Source organism: Garra rufa, chromosome 23 (genome assembly GCF_049309525.1).
Source record: "Garra rufa chromosome 23, GarRuf1.0, whole genome shotgun sequence".
NCBI lineage: Eukaryota > Metazoa > Chordata > Actinopteri > Cypriniformes > Cyprinidae > Garra > Garra rufa.
In genome coordinates this window covers 22551316-22568754 of record NC_133383.1, presented here as the reverse complement: position 1 = coordinate 22568754, position 17439 = coordinate 22551316, and the positions used below count along the sequence as shown (strand labels likewise).

The window sequence follows — 17439 nt, the reverse complement described above, 5'->3', positions numbered from 1 at the left end:
AGAATCTCTGTCTCATGACTACTGCTCCCTTCGTTTGCTACTCAGATACACCGTGTAAGTAGATCACAGCTCACAGCTCACAGCTGGACACATTTGTGGAGGATGTGTTTAACGTTGAGTGCTTTGAACACAGCAAGTGTAGGACAGGATGTTATGTAAATTATTATTTTTAATGATTAATTTCACTTTTGGCCAGTGTTTAGACAGACTTGTTTAGGTTTTGGCGTAACTTTTAAAAATGTAGGGCGGTGCCATACTTTTATACTGGCATCAGGATTATAGAGTCAGCTGGTCATAAACCTTGACCGAGTGATAAGTTTTTTTTTTTTTTAAATAACCTTGAAGATTGTATTTTATGATAATAAACAGATGACATATCCCTTATCAAAAAAGCGGGGATTTTCTTGTTCTGCAGGTTATGTAATTGCGCCAGAGATAAATATTGAAAGAAACATATTAAAACATACTTTTGACTTCTGTCATACTCTCTGTCTTATTTCAACCTTTTTTTTTTTACTTTGTAGGACTTCTGTCACAACTTTTTATGTCGTAATTAGGGGTAAGGGATATGGCAAAAATATACCACTTTTTTTCAGAAATACCACGATTCTTTGTCATGTTAGTTTTACTATTTTGCAAGTTGTCTGAGCAGTACAGCCAAACTGTTTCCCCTGTTTCAAAGCTTTACAAAGGAACAAAATATAAAATAAAACGAATGTTTAGGTCAAAGTAGGCCAAGATAAAAAATCTTTGTCATTTTTTAATCTTTAATTGTTATTAAAAAATAAGAACAAAGATAGGCTAGTTACAAATACACATAATATACAAATAAAACACAATTTTCAAGTACAGATGTATTTAGCACACTGTAAAAAACAACCTATAGAATCTACTCAATAAAATGGGGTAAACTGATGTAACAATTTGCACAGTTTGTTTGGGTAGATTCTATCCTATATATCTGAGTAAAGAATACCTGAATTGATCAGCTAAGACAAACTAAAAAAAGTAGGTAAAGTCTACACAGCAAAAAGCCCAGTATTAAATGAACTCTCCCAATAGTTTGAGTCCATACTCAAGAGTATTAAAATGAACACTGAAGCAGTGTTAGAGTTATTGAGGTAATTAAGTTACTCATTGAGTGGTGATTGACCATTATTAAAGACCTGATGTTAAAAAGCAGAATCGCCAAAAGGAGAAAATCTAATTTTGTAAGTCACCATTATAGAGGTCAGTGTTAGCAGTAGTTTAGCTCTTTACCATTAACTTCTTAACATTAGGTTTTGTTTGGGTGCTCTAATTGAGTTATAACGGTCAGACAAACCAGGAGAAATTAGGTTATGTGGTGTTGAACATGCTTTGACAAAGTCATAATGTAATGACCTGAATAACTGAGTTATATTTTATTTGTTAATTACGCTGGGTTAATCAGAGAGGTGTTTTTGAAGCTTATTTTGACAAAAATATACACATATTTTAGATATAGACACACAGACATCAACAATCAGCATGAGAATCACAACAATGGTGACCATCAAAAACGTATGTTGTAGCCAATCAAAACTCATCCGTGTCTCCCATCATGCATTGCGGCATGAATAAATTATGAGCTGATGATTTCCGTGATGTTTAGAGTTGATCTGTTTCTGAATATGCTGTTTGTCACCATTGTTGAGATTCATATGCTGATTCCTGATGTCAGTGTGTGCCTAAAAGAGCAACTTTTCAAATTTTTTTGATCAGAGGAGCTTGTAAAAATGGCAATTAAAAAAAAGCTTTATTATTATTTTTTGCTGCTGTGAAACCCCAATGCAGTTGTAATAAACAAAGAATATAGAACTGAAAAACTAGACTCTAAAAGATTCCAGTGGCTCAAATTAAGCTTATTTTAAACCAGAATTATCACCACTGCATGACTTTTGCTCTTTAGCTTGTCTGGCTGGTTTAGCTAAACAGCTAAACAAAACTTAATGCTTAAAATCTATAGGTCAAGAGCCCAACTAATGCTAACACTGATCACTATAATGGTGACATAAAAATTTTGTCACCATTAAAGTCTTCAATCATTTTCAATCACCACTCAATGAATCACTTAATTACCTGATTAGCTTTGACACTGCTTCAGTGTTGATTTTAACACTCTGAGTATGGACTCAAATAAACTCCCGGGAGAGTTCATTTAATACTGCGCTTTTTGCTGTGTAGACTTTACCTACTTTTTTTTTTGTTTTTCTTAGCTGATAAATTCAGGTATTCTTTACTCAGATATATAGGATAGAATCTACCCAAACAAACTGTGTAAATTGTTACATCAGTTTACCCCATTTTATTGAGTAGATTCTTAAATTCAGGTATTCTTTACTCAGATATATAGGATAGAATCTACCCAAACAAACTGAGTGCAAATTGTTACACCAGTTTACCCCATTTTATTGAGTAGATTCTTAAATTCAGGTATTCTTTACTCAGATATATAGGATAGAATCTACCCAAACAAACTGAGTGCAAATTGTTACACCAGTTTACCCCATTTTATTGAGTAGATTCTTAAATTCAGGTATTCTTTACTCAGATATATAGGATAGAATCTACCCAAACAAACTGAGTGCAAATTGTTACATCAGTTTACCTCATTTTATTGAGTAGATTCTATAGGTTGTTTTTTACAGTGCAGTAGCATTCAAGAAATTTAATTAACAAATATAAAAATAAAACACTATACATAAATTATACATTGACTCTTATCAAAGCAACTGTATGAAATTTGTTTTGTTTTTTATTTGCATACCATTTCCCAAAAATTACAATTCTGTCATTATTTACTCACTCTCAAGTTAAAAAAAAAAACATAAAACATGTTGAACATAAAACTTTCATTTTTTAAAAAGAGTAACCAAAGAGTTGCTGCATGGTCTCCAGTCAGTGGGAAGCAGCTACTGTGATCCACATTCTTCGAAATATATTCTTTTGTGTTTAGCACAAGAAAAAAAACAACAACAATAGAGATTTGGGTCAACATGTGAGTATTTTTTCGGTGAACTATCCCTTTAATGACAATCTGTCGCTTGTTGCACGCATTTATACAGGCGCGCACCCGTTTTTCTCTCAACTGTTTACTTTAACTTTAGACATAACCCACTGTGTTTATATGTAACCATTGTGTGTTTTTTTTACAGTATTTATGACAGTGTTTTTGGGACAGTATTAGCAAATCAGATGCGAAAGATAGCTTAGTCCAGTAATCAGGCGCTGTTTGACAGGCTTTTAGCGTGCGCGCTTCAGGTGTACGTGCTTATAAAGCGCAAGCCAGAATAGCGCACAGACTAAATAACATTATTTACCGGCAAGGCTTTAAATCACATGCAAAAAAAATTTACTTTTGTGATTGTGAATAAGTGCAGTGTCCCGTGAGTGAATATATGTCGTGTTGTACAGTAGGCCTATATTGAGACGGAGGCACGCTGTAGCGCTACTACGATATTTTTTCAAAAGCAGATAGTGGTGACATTTACTCATCCATGATCAAAAATCGTCATATCGCACACCCCTAGTCGTAATTATGATTTTTTGTCAGAATTTTGAGTTTTCGTTCCTATCCACCTTTTTTTTTCCACATAAGAGTGGGCGCGGCCATTTTGTACATTTTATAGGTTTGGCTTCCGGTCTCATCCACGTCCAGATTTTTTTAAATGTATATACATTTATAACACTATATTTGTATTGTATCAACTTTTCTTTAAGTTACAAAAAAAAAAACGAGTTAACGCTAATGCGAGGGTGTTTCTAATGCCGCGTCTATGGAAGGGACGGTAAATTTGACATTCTCTCTTTTGACAGCTGAGTGAGCGGGAAACCTGGAAATGTGTCAAACGTCCATAGAGTGTTTTCACAACCCATCATCAATCGGCCATATTGGCAGCACTGAACGCAAACAACGCCACCGAACCAAACAAAACTCGCATATTTAGCTAATTATTGCTGCTGAAAATGGTCAATTATTGTCATGTTTTGGGCTGTACTCATGTTTGTGTCTGAGGAACAATAGGTGTTTGTGGTTGGCCAAACTGAACCAGGATTTCAAGGACAAGAATCTTGACAACATTTGTGTTTGTTCTTATCATTTCCAGTCAGGTAGGTGAAATATTAGGCTAATATCTTAATTAATACTGCTTGTAGGTATCTTTACCACCTATTTACTTTAGTTTGTCAAAATATTGCTCCCTTTTCTGCTTACTAAGTCCTTCTCTATATGATTTAGCAGCTTCCACACATTTTTTTCTCCATGGTTTAGACAGCATAAATTAGCAGAACAACATATTCAGTAGTACATTAACTGTGCAATCCATGCTGTTGTTTATATCTGAGGATCCAATATGGCTGCTCATCTGGGTAACTGACCAAACCGTGACGTAAGTGCAAACCTACTATAGCAGCTAATAAACCCATAAGCTTACTTCTGCATAGAAGAAAAAGTTGTACCATAATTATGATTTGCCTAATAGGCATACAAAATTAATGTTAATATTGTATCCAAGAGGTAAGTTAATGTTCAGTTAACTGTTTTATATAAGCAATATCATACAGTAATGCTGTTCGGAATGCATTTTCTCATGTAAATTAATATACTTCCTCCATAGAACATGTCCAGGCAGCCATTGTATTTCAGTCATTCCATATCCGCAAGGTACCTTGGTACTCAATGGTAACCTTTTGAGTTAACAGTTTCTGCAATAGTGATGCAGCGGTGAATAGTTACTTAGTTACTTATTTTTACAGTATAAACAGTTTACCTCGTGATTCATTCTGTGGTAGTGTAAAATTCCTCTCCAAATAATGGAGCTGCCCTTGTTTTATAAGAAATTACAAAAAACAGCTTACTGTATATGTGACACTGGACCAGGGGCGTAGCAACCGGGGGGGACATGTCCCCCGCACTTTTTTTGACCTAGCACCAATATTTCCGCCATTGTTCTCTGATTTGTTACTTAGATATGAGTGAACTAACATTTAGCCAATCACAGCGCAAATCTCTTGGGTGTCCTCAAATTGCCACTCTGGTGCTGTAAAATGCCCATTGTTCTTCTATTTAGAATTTATTATACTGTATGAACATCACCATACTGTCCCCCCACTTTTAAATTGGCTGCTACACCCCTGCACTGGACCACAAACCAGTCTTAAGTAGCACAGGAATATTTGTAGCAATACCCAAAATACATTGCATTGGTCAAAATGATACATTTTTCTGTTAAAAAATCATTAGGATGTAAAGTAAAGATCATTTTCCATAAGGATATTTGTAAATTTCCAACCGTAAATATATCAAAATGTAATTTTTGATTAGTAATATGCATTTCTAAGAACTTAATTTGGACAACTTTATAGGCGATTTTCTCAATATTTAGATTTTTTTTGCACCCTCAGGGTCACATATGTTGCTAAATACATAATCTTAACCCATACAATTAAAAAAATAGTTTCTTTAAAAAATCAACACAGACCCATTTTTATTATATATTTATTTTTTTATGTTGTCATTGTTTTCAAACACACACACACACATTTTAATTTCTAACTCGGAACGATAAACACAGGTCATCATAACTGTCATTTTTTTGCAATATATATATGTATATTTATATATATATATTTTTCCCAAGATGTTCATCCATATAATAGACATTGACAGATTTACTTTACAATTGATTTCATGTATGTCTGCTTGCCAAAAGTTTCCTTGTTACAATGTACTTCGTTCTGTTTAATATGTAGTCCACTATAACTTGAAACAAATAAATAAAAAAAATAAAATAACAACAACATAAAATAAAACTGCGAAGACCGCATTACCCATGATCCTCCAGCCTAGTCCCTCCAAAGAGGCCAGACGAACAGAAGTAATGCTAATCAACCTTTCCTCCCTAAATGAACCTCCGTAAATCAAATAAATAAACAAATGAAACACAAACTGTTATTAATAAACCAACTTGGCTCTTGGTTCAATACATTTTTAGACCTCTATGAAGCTCTATGGGATCAGCTTCCTTAATTCCAGCTTCTTTATTCAGTCCCAAAAACCGTAAAACGCTGTAACTTTTCATTCAAAGCATTTCTGAACTAACAGAAACCAATTGAAGTACCGATCGATATCCTAGTCTGTACAAGCTTTGTGAAAAACACTCTTGACACACTAACCTTTAATAAGGCAGGGTTCATTTTCCAGTATTACTTTGATAGGTCAACCTTCTTATATTTAACTCAAATAATAGAAAAAATCACCCTCTCCTGACTAAGCACAATGAAGCTGTGCCACAGAGCACCACTGTGAAGCCTTAACTAATTCTGCTTAAAATAAAGTAAACAACAGAAGACTTAACAACTGTGTGATGTGAGCAATGGAGAAATCACAGTGGCTTCGAGCCGCTAAAGTTCTGCGTCTTCACTGGTTCCCTCCCAATAAAGAAGACGCAGCATCTTTAACAGGCCGGCCTGACAAAACTACTCCCACCGTCCCTCTCAACCCACACGGTTTTGAACAAAACATGAAGAAAATGTCTTCGTACACTCACACAAAGAAAAACAGAAAAGCACATACATTATTTGTAGTCGTCCCCTATTGGAATGCTTTCAATTTGTGAACTCATTTGTCACGTTTGAGTCCTACCCCAACGCTTAAAATGTTGACAACCCCTGGGAGAAAATTCTTACATTTGCCTAATATAATATATATATAGTTCTTAATCTACATCTTACTCTAATTCCAGATTGTTTATGCCTTAAATGTACAATAAAAAGTCCCCCTTCCCCCAGATGAAGCCCACACTACAACACCAAACAATACAGATTTTTTTGTCTTTTTTTCATCATTAAACAGCTACAAAGAAATAGTCCCATGTTTTATATTCAGCATTACAGATACAGACCTAAAGGAGAAGTTGTGCTATCATTGTTCTGATATTGTCCTTGGGATACATCCGTCGGATGTAATTTCAAATATTCAAGTAAAATAAACATAGACCTGGGCGATTTCTTGTTTGCTTTTGCTGGACGATGCTTTTAAATACCAGAGATCTGGGGAAATGTCGTCCCTTAACCTGTTTTTGATGGCTGTTGGCAGTATAAGCGAGATATTATATGGTCTTTGGTCATTTTTATTAAAATAGCTCAAAGCGAGTGGGGCAAAGGAGTGAATGAGCATGCACGGATTAAAAGAAAAAAAGAAATGAACTAAGGCTATCTCCTTTGAAAAGAAGAAAACAATGAATGAAATGAAAATACTAAATATTACAGAATAATACAGAATGTGAATGTGTGAAAACACACCAGTGGAATCATTTCTCTAGCCCCGCCTCCTGTCACAATCAATCAGCTAATCTATGCCCTCCCCCCCTGTTTATGCGAGCGGGTTGCCTTGGGAACAGCCTTTCTTTACCTGCAAAACTCTAAGCAGCCTAATCTGTCAGGATGAAGCCGAAATACTCATGTGTGCAAGAAGAAACGCTAATGGCGCTAACTTGGAAACGTGGAGAGGAAGGGGAGGGGGTGTTCACGTGCAGACGCACACTTCACGCCTGGCTCGCTTCGTGTCGACAGATTGGGCGGATGAGACTGAAGGGTGATGCTGATGGAGGCGTATATATATATGCATGATGGAAAAAACAAAAGACGAATGAAAAAAACGTCCCCTCAGGTGCTTGGCAGTGTGTAAACTACAGCTGAACTCAACAAACAGGCACACAGAGAGGTGGATAATAGCGAGGGACACAAAGGTGCTCGCTGTGCACATGGCAGCAGCATCGAGTCCTGAAACGACGTGGTCCCTCCCTGCCTGCTTCGCACATAAAAATATAAACATCTATATCTAAAATCAAAAGAAAGGCTAAATTAAAGGCAGTATCTAGATTTAAGAAAGAGAGAACCACAGCTTGTTGAAGTATTACGATCAACCTGTGTGCTTTCAGACGGATGAACTCGTGTTTCGGATTGGCAGTAGTTCTGCTGCAAGGACGTAACACAGCGTGTGGTTCTCTTCTCTCTTTTGGTTCGCACCTGTAGTCTAACCAGTTAAAAAGCGCCATCGAAAACAAGCTTTTGTGCATGATACTATTTCCCCTTTTCGGTCAGGCCTTGAATCTCTCTGGGCTTCAAAATCTTTACCAGCAGAATGAATTTTGGTGCTGATTTGCACTGTCAGATCATTTCAGAACCTGCGTACTTTAAGTTTAAGATAAATACACTTGCTTTGATTGATAGACAGCATAATTCTACACTGCTATTAAGGAATGTTTAAGAGATAAGACACTAAAGACGTTAAATAAAAATAAACATCTACAGTCATTGGTCCAGTCTGTGTTGGCAGTTCACTAAGAGAGTAAGTACTGTTGGTGAGAAAGAAAGAAAGAAAGAAAGAAAGAAAGAAAGAAAGAAAGAAAGAAAGAAAGAAGGGGGTTGAGGGGGGCAAATGTTAGTATTTCGGTTAAGGGAGGCTATCGCTTGTGCAAAACTACACCAATACTCAGTGAGCGAGAAAGAGTGAAATAGAGCGTGCAAGATACAAACACCCAGATTAAGAGGCAGTAGTTTAAACCTGAAGCAAAAACAAGTCTTACAAAAACTTAAAAAAATATACAAATGCACACTCACACACAAACTACAAAAACCCATTATATCAGAATAAAACTCTACAAAGAACATTTGGAATATATACGGTATCATCGTATTCTAAGGGTTGTGATTTCTTTTTTATCGGTTGTCGTCACAAGTAATCAGAGGTTTTTTTTCCGAGTATGAACAGTATTTCAGAAAAGCCGGAGGTATTTACAGAGGAGACATGGCCACACACTCACGGACGGGACGAACGAGGAGTGACAGGGGCCCAGCTGTGAGGCAGTGGAGGCAGGGGGCAAGGGGGCAAGGGAAGGGGCGGATTTAGATTCTTTATGGGCAAATCGAAGTCGTTTTTCTCATCTTTTTTGGGAGGGATTTTTCTGTGGCTTGGAATTGGGCGTTCATGAGCTCAGAGTGGGGTAGGAACATCACGCTTTAGGTGCTGAAGTACACTGTGAAGAGAAGCAGAGCAGATGTATCATCAACACTTGGGAAACAGTACGTAATAAGAAACAGAATTGTATAACGAGTCACTCTTAAGTATTTTCTACTTAAGCTGCCTTTTCACTATCCAAGGCCAACGACAGACTGAGTTTGATTCATTTAGTGGAGTGGAGTTCGATCATATGCGTATGCTGAATTTTCGGTTTGGGAAGCGGTGGAATATTTGAAGTTTGGCAGCTAGACCGTATGTAACCTATGGAAGCCTGTTTCCGCCACTGAATGAAGTTAAAAAAAGATAATTGCAGAATAGCGTAATATAAACTCGCAATTCTGAGAAATAAACTTGCAATTATGACATAAACTCGCAATTCTGAGAAATGAAGTCAGAATAGCGAGATAGAAACTAGCAATTCTGAGAAATAAACTTGCAATTATGACATAAACTCGCAATTCTGAGATATAAATTTGCAATTATGACATAAACTCGCAATTCTGAGATATAAACTTGCAATTATGACATAAACTCGCAATTCTGAGATATAAATTTGCAATTATGACATATAAACTCGCAATTCTGAAAAATAAACTTGCAATTATGACATATAAACTCGCAATTTTGAGAAATTAAGTCAGAATAGCGTGATATAAACTCGCAATTCTGAGAAATAAACTTGCAATTAGGACATATAAACTTGTAATTCTGAAAAATGACCCACTGCGCAAAGACACGTCCAAACAACGTCTTTTGTACGTTTTTGAATATAGACATACTCTGTACGTCCGTCAGACATCTAATGTTTAGTGGGGCAGTCAGAATAGTGTGATATAAACTCGCAATTCTGAGAAATAAACTTGCAATTATGACATAAACTCGCAATTATAAGATATGAAGTCAGAACAGCGTGATATAAACTCGCAATTCTGAGAAATGAAGTCAGAATAGCATGACATAAACTTGCAATTCTGAAAATTAAACTTGCAATTATGACATAAATTTGCAATTCTGAGAAATGAAGTCAGAATAGCGAGATAGAAACTCGCAATTTTGAGAAATAAACTTGCAATTATGAAATACAAACTCGCAACTCTATGAAATAAAGTTGTAATTCTGATAAATAAATTCTTAATTCTGAAAAATAAACGTGCAATTCTGAGAAATAAAGTCAGAGTTGCAATTCTGACTTTATATCACACAGGTGCAAGTTATTTAGTCAGAATTGAGATGTAAATTCTGGATTTTATCTCACAATTCTAAGAAAAAAAGTCAGAATTGCGAGATATAAACTCGCAACTGCAAGGAAAAAAGTCAGAATTGTGAGATACAAGCTAGCATTTCTGAGAAAAGTCTGAATTGCGAGCTTTTATCTCACAATTCTGACTTTATAACTCGCATTTACGAGTTTATATCTCACAGTTCTGAGAAAAAAGTCCGAATTGCTATAAACTTGCAATTGCGAGAAAAAAAAAAGAATTGTGAGATACAAGCTCGCATTTGTGAGAAAATGGTAGAATTGTGAGTTTTTATCTTGCAATTCTGACTTAATTTCTCAGAATTGCGAGTTTATATCTCACAATTCCGAGAACTTGCAATTCTAAAAAATATATATTTGCAATTCTGAGAAATAAAGTCGCAATTCTAAAAAAATAAACTTGCAATTCTGTCTTTATAACTCACAATTTTTATTCAGTGGCAGAAACGGGCTTGCATAGCAACCACCAGATTGGTGAAGAAGTGAAATTTACCAATATTTTTCCAACTTGTAAAATGGCCGGTTATTAATAATTATGTGAGAAATTAATTTATAATTGTATATTTACATTGATTAGCCCCAGAAAAACCTACTTTTCTTTCAAGCATATTGGCTGTCATTTGTTTTGTGTGGATATATTTGAATTATTTATTCATTTTATAGTGTTAAATAATATGAGTATAACTGAGGCTTTTTTGAATGTTCCAAGGGACTTCCACTAGGGGGGCAAAATGTGATGATCGTATAAGAATGTTGGCGATAGTGGACAATTTTACAAATTTCGCTCAAAATTTTGTACCTCAGTTTGTGAAATCAAACACAAATCTCGAGTTGACTGCAAAGTGATTAAACGACAAGTTCGCTGATTCACAACCCACTTTGTATTTTTACATTGTCAGTAGTATATGCAAATAAACAATGTGTACATGTTCTTCATGTTACCAGTGCTTAGATCTCCCAGTTTATTGGTCAGCTAAAGTCGGTCGGATAACGCAAAATGCAAAATCTTTTGACAGCTCCAGGGCTTTTTTAAAACTACAGATTGGAGTTATGCATTTATTTCCACCTTATTTTTCACGCAAGACCAGGTGCTCTTGTATGTTTAATATGTCTGGCTTCCAGTGTCATTCGCTTCCAGCTATTTTTAGTTGATGTGTCTAACCATTTTATTTTAATGTATTATCTTAATTTGTAGTGCAAACAGTTTTACCGTTTACTGCATGTTGTTATTCTTCTTGTTATTTCCCTACAGCGGCTAATGAACTGGAAGTCTCGCACATTCACAGAAAATGGCTTACTTCCGCGTTGAAAAATAAGATGGATATCCCTACCTACAGACAGTCAAATTGAGCCCAGTGCAGTATGGGTGTTGAAGTTTCCTACCTTTTTGGCACAAATGAATGCAGCAGCCGTCTTTCTATGCTTTTTCTAGTCATGTTGCACTGATTTTTTCTTCTTAAAATGTCTTTCTACTAGCCTGGAAAAATCCAGACCCTAATCTATTAAGATTAAGGGTCTGGCATCGAGCAATGAAAAGGGTCTAACTCGAGGGGCGGCACCAAGCATGCATTTTAAACTCTCACTGCACGCAATTGGATAACGCACGACCAATCACTAAGTTTTCACTAAGCCCCATACGCGTTCCAGACAACCCGTAACTCGTGTTTTTCCGACCTTCTACCCGTGAAAGTGCACTGGAAGGGCAGTCAAACCCGTGACTTCCCACTTGTGAACTCGTACTAGATCGATGGACTCCCAGTTACGAGTTCTGACGTAACATAGCCCGCGAAACTACAAAGTCAGCCCTAATGCGTGCGGTGTTTATGCAAGTGGCACACGGTGGAAAAACAGAGCTTAGGACAATATAACGTTGCAATCAAATTAATAATAATATAAAAATAATAGTAATTCATAAATGTGCCCAGGCAATTTGGCGTGACTTGCCTGGAACGCTACAAAGTCGTAAGTCGTGGTTTGAAGTGGTGATTTACCAGTATAAAAACCTGCCTGGAACGCAGCATAAGCTACCAGCGGAGCTAACTGATGGATTAAACTCTTGCCGTATCCAGTCGGCAAAACAGCAAAAAAGTCCTTCTTACAAAGGAACGATTCAAGCGTAGTTTTCTGTTCCTCTTTTATATGAAAAGCCAAGTCTAACTCGTTCATTGTAGCGGCCAAAGCCGTTTCGAACAACTGGTGTTCATCTGTTTACTAAATGATTCCGGACGTCGGAGCGCTGTCGTCATCAGCTTAGCTCGCCTCTGGCCCGCCTACATCAGATACACCGATTTGATTGGTTCCCAGAACTGCTTACGTAATGCAGTAATGTGGATCATTGCTCGATGCCAGAGTGTCTTGCAGAGACAATTCAAATTATGCTCTCGCGAGACCTCTGGATTTCCAGGGTATCTTTCTACTGCATAGACAGCCAAGTTTTATCTTACCAGTGGCGAATTTCCTCTTTAAAATAGAAATCTATAAAAATAAGTATTTTTTTTTTCAAGCAAACTAATATTTTCCCAGTTGTATTTACCCTAGAACATTTCTTTGAAAATCAGTCAGAATATTGTCATTGCTTACCAATGATTATAATGAGGACAATCACGCATATCACCCCCAGGATAATCATCATCTAAGAAAAGAGGTAAAAAAGGAAGAATGAGTTGAAAAGCAGTGAAAAAGACACAACATTGAAGCTGTGAATACAAATAACACTCTATACTTATACCGACAACTAAATATGTTATGTAAATGATAAAGGACTTTAATTTCAAACCGGTATAGTGATTTGTGGTTTACTGTTAGCTGTTTGCTTGTTTTAGATCCATTGCCTTTTTCAGTCTTACTCGAGGCACTTTTTGTGTTGTTTACCTTGGCATTCTTCCACCAGTATTTGTTCTTGAGCTTGGCAGCACTGGTCTCGAATTGTGAGGCTCCAGCCTGCAAGGCATCAGCCCGATCATCCAGTTCTGACAGCTTCTGGTCCCTCTCCAGAACCTTGTCTACGTTCACACGCATAATATCCACCACCTGAGAAACAACAAAGGTGACTTTTAGTAAACTGTGTCATCCCTTATATCCAGTAGAGATATATAGATGAAAGAAGACAAAATAATGTGGTTTCGACTCACCTCATCCACCTGAGCCTGTGTCTGCTGTAAGCGACGGTTGCTGGTGAGGTTAGGGGGAGCCTGGCTACCTCCTTCTGGGGCGGGGGCTCCGGCAGGGCCTGGGGCAGACCTGCAAACCAACATACAGGCATTCGTCAATACTTCAGTATTACTGACGTGTATTATTAATGCAATGGTTTACAGAATCTATATATGAGGAAGGTGTGTTAGCACATTTCTTATTTAAACAGTACTTGTTTTTAAATTGTAATTACAATTCAGATTCATTACTAAATTACTTACAATAAATACGACTTGATTTGTCATAATCATCATTCAAGCAAGATCACAGATTGCTACTGCAACCTCATGCACACTAGCTGTTACATGAAGAAAACACTATATTATTAAGCTATTTAGTCTTTTGTAAAGACAAAAATAAACGTGTTTTAATTAAACTGACACAAATCATTTCTGAAAAAGTCTCCTTGCTAATGCCAATCTCAGCCACCAGAGGAAGACAAAACTCTGTATAAAGGTCACCTCTGAAGGATCCCTGGATATAATCCCTGTTTAGTTTCCTTGCAAAGAAGGGAAATACTTTTTCTCACTGGGATCTTTTTTTTTTTTTTTGTATTAATATATTAATATTTAAAAGGAGTAAAGGAGCTAGGAGTAAAGCTGACCATATTTTATTCTTGTTTACCAGCCTTTTTTTCTCCTCACTTACTTCCGCTCCTTCTCATTTACAATAGTCTATATTTAGACATTAAGTCTCGGCTCCTCTCACCTTCACTGACTGAGATGTAATAGCACTTCACTTTGAATGATGTACATCAGTTTAATGGTTGTTATTGATCAGAACATAATAGTAACAGAATTACAACTCAGATTTAGAATTGCATGTTTAGAATACATTGAAACAATTCATAATTCTGTCTTTGTTTGAAATGCTTTGCTATCTATCTATCTATCTATCTATCTATCTATCTATCTATCTATCTATCTATCTATCTATCTATCTATCTATCTATCTATCTATCTATCTATCTATCTATCTATCTATCTATCTATCTATCTATCATCCAAGCATAAGAAACAAAAACAAGCTATAAAAGGAAATAGTCTGTGAGCGTGATTCAATACTAAATTGCCCAAATATAAAATTCAGGTGTAGCCAAAATCTTATCAGTTTTATTATCTTCGAGTCTAAAGTCTCTTTTAAATCAAAATGTGTGTCATTTCCTCTAAATGAATTTGATGAAATGACCCACCAAACATCTCCTGTGCTGTTCCAGCCTGTTACGCAAGGCTATTTTTCTGACGCTCATTGACAATTCCAAATAAATGGATGAGAAAGCATTGTTTACTGTATTTTACACTGGTTTGAGGTTAATACATTATTTCTGGACTGTTCCTTACACTCGACTGGTAAAGGCAGGGTCATATGAATGATAGGGACAACATCCCCACCCCCACACAAGGCCTTCATTAAGCATGTGTGAGTCTCTGTCATTGTTGCGTCACAATCACCATACATTTAGTCAAATAACTGGACTAGATGTTTATATGTGTTACTAATTGACATTTATGTGTTTTTATGTAAGGTAGAACCTTAAAACAATAGAATTATCATATCAAAATACCACCCTCCAGGCCCAGTGACGCTTAATAGAAGTATACACAATAGCAGAGCTAATGTGGACACATTATTGAAGCTGCGCGCCATTTACAGCCTCGATTATTTAAACCAGTTAAACGAGCGTGTCTAGAAAATACTAGTATACACGGCCATCTTTCCTGCAGAGGAACACCTGCGCCCTTTGTGCCAGCCATTTGGCTTCAGTCTAACCAAATATAAATGAATATCAAGGCCTGGTTCCATAGAAACATGTTGAATGGGTTTGAGAATAATATAATTCGAAATGTAACAAATTGCATCGCCCCCTTTCCCTGAACGCGAGCATATGACCGTCCGTTTACCAACCCCCACGACTCGCGTGGAATATCACGCCTCAGCCTGCCTAAGGGATTTTTTTTATACATATGTATACAAAGTGAGGTATATTTTTACATTATTGTTATCTGAATGTCATCTGTTAACACTGATATCAGGCCAGGTTTTTAATACAGCGGGCCTTGGGCTATTTGAGATAAATCCCAGTGAGCTTTTGAATCAACATCGAAATTATCATCAAGGCAACTGGAGATTTGAATGTAACGTTGCGTTTATAATGAATTCAATACATAATGTCAATTCATAAATTATTTTAATACTAAAAGCGCGCGACCAATTCCAGCCAAACCAGTCCAATCCGGTGTCTAGGCGTGATTCTATCGCTGTTGCTCATTCCAAACACCAGAATAAAGCGAAAAACGTCTCTATATTATAAACACATTTGTTCATTGAGAAAAAAAAAAAACATTCGAAAGATGCCAATTTCGTAACGTTGTGTCAAAAGTTGCAAGTGATATGGAAAAAAACATGAGCCATTAGGAGCCTATTTATAGGCTATTATATAGAAAGTGCGCTTGTCAGAATTCATTCGCAATAGATGTGAAATAACGCGTATGTACAATCAAATATTAACGTTACAGTAATATGAAGTATGATAATTTGGTGCATACGTAACCTATTATTATTTATATACCGCGTTCTATTAATACAAACGGCAGCATAATAATGAAGAAAATAAAACGTTATTCAAAACCAGAGAAATGAATTTAAGTCATACTCACATTTTGAACCGGGTTTTATGTGCGTCTACGAGAAGTGTGTGGATGAACGCGCTGCTTCAGGCGTTTCTCCCCGTCTCCGGGATAAATAATGCACTCTCCAGGTTATTCCAGTAAAGCGGTATTCCTTGGTTTGTATTTAAAGGCTTGTGTTTATTTCTTATTTCTTTCCAGCGGTGTGCCGCGCCTCGCTATTATTCCCTTTATAATAAGGGCGCTCTACCGCTACTCTCTTCTGTCACTATGTACACATAAAAAATAGATGCTCGGATTAGGCGAACAAAGATGGCTCGTTGACGTCACTCGTCATCCGGGAAGCTGCTGCAGGTTGGAAGCGGTGACCATGAGAGACAGGAGATGGAGGATGCGTTGCTTGTTGACAGTACTATGACACGACGGGACAGGGCACATTTAGGCTATCCGTGTGGAACACTTTCAACTGTATGTGTAGGAGGACAAGGGATGGAGTCCATGGGTTGTGTTTGAACAACATGGCATGTGGTAATTTATTTATAAGTAAGGATTGCCGAAACAAACAAAATGGCGGTCTGTGAAGGGGCGAATGGGCTTCCCAGGCTGCGTATGCTCACTTGTTAGTTAGCTTAATAGGAGACATGAAAACATTTGGAGAAATTATAGAAATAAATACTTTTATTTAGCAAGGATCCTGTAAATTTATCCAAAGTGATGATAAAGACATTTATAATGTTACAAAAGATTTCTATTTCCGATAAATGCTGTTCTTCTTTCTTTTTGTTCTTCTTTCTAACTTTTAATTCATCATAAAAACCTGAAAAAATTCTACTCAGCTATTTTCAACAAAATAATAATAAATGTTTTTTTTTGTTTGTTTTTTTTTGTTTTTTTTTTAACAGCAAATTAGAATATTAGAATGATTTCTGAAGGACCATGTGACTGGAGTAATGATGCTAAAAATTCAGCTTTGAAATCACAGGAATAAATTACATTTTAAAATACAACCAGTTATTTTAAATAGTACAAAATATTTCAAATTGTTACTGTTTTTACTGTACTTTGGATCAGAAGTTAAAGGGATAGTTCACCCAAAAATGAAAATTTGATGTGTGAAATTTGGATTTGTCTGTGCATGTTTTTTTTTTTTTTGTTTTTTTTACTTTTAAAGGTTTGGTGCTCATCCACTGCCATTAAAGGAGTAGTTGGATGACAAGGGGGTGAGTACATTATCTGTACATTTTTGTTCTGAAAGTGAACTACTCCTTAAATCACTAACAGACTGCACCAGTTTGAGTTAAAAATCTTTGTTTGTGTTC

At 36.3% G+C, this 17439-nt stretch overlaps 1 protein-coding gene across 1 annotated transcript; it reads right to left on the bottom strand.

The window, feature by feature from the left end:
* Positions 1-5502: 5502 nt before the first annotated feature.
* vamp2 (vesicle-associated membrane protein 2) lies at positions 5503-16447 on the bottom strand. Its single transcript, XM_073829788.1, has 5 exons — positions 16151-16447; positions 13433-13541; positions 13173-13331; positions 12882-12933; positions 5503-9059 (listed from the first exon to the last, which is right to left on the bottom strand). Coding segments are annotated over exons 1-5 (339 nt in total). The 5' UTR covers positions 16153-16447; the 3' UTR covers positions 5503-9042.
* Between the last annotated feature and the right edge of the window lie 992 nt (positions 16448-17439).

Excerpts from the sequence above, each read along its gene's own strand:
- vamp2 (XM_073829788.1), bottom strand. Across the intron at positions 13,332-13,432 it reads CACAGGCTCAGGTGGATGAG|GTGGTGGATATTATGCGTGT; the intron begins GTGAGTCGAAAC and ends GTTGTTTCTCAG. Across the intron at positions 12,934-13,172 it reads ACTGGTGGAAGAATGCCAAG|ATGATGATTATCCTGGGGGT; the intron begins GTAAACAACACA and ends CTCTTTTCTTAG.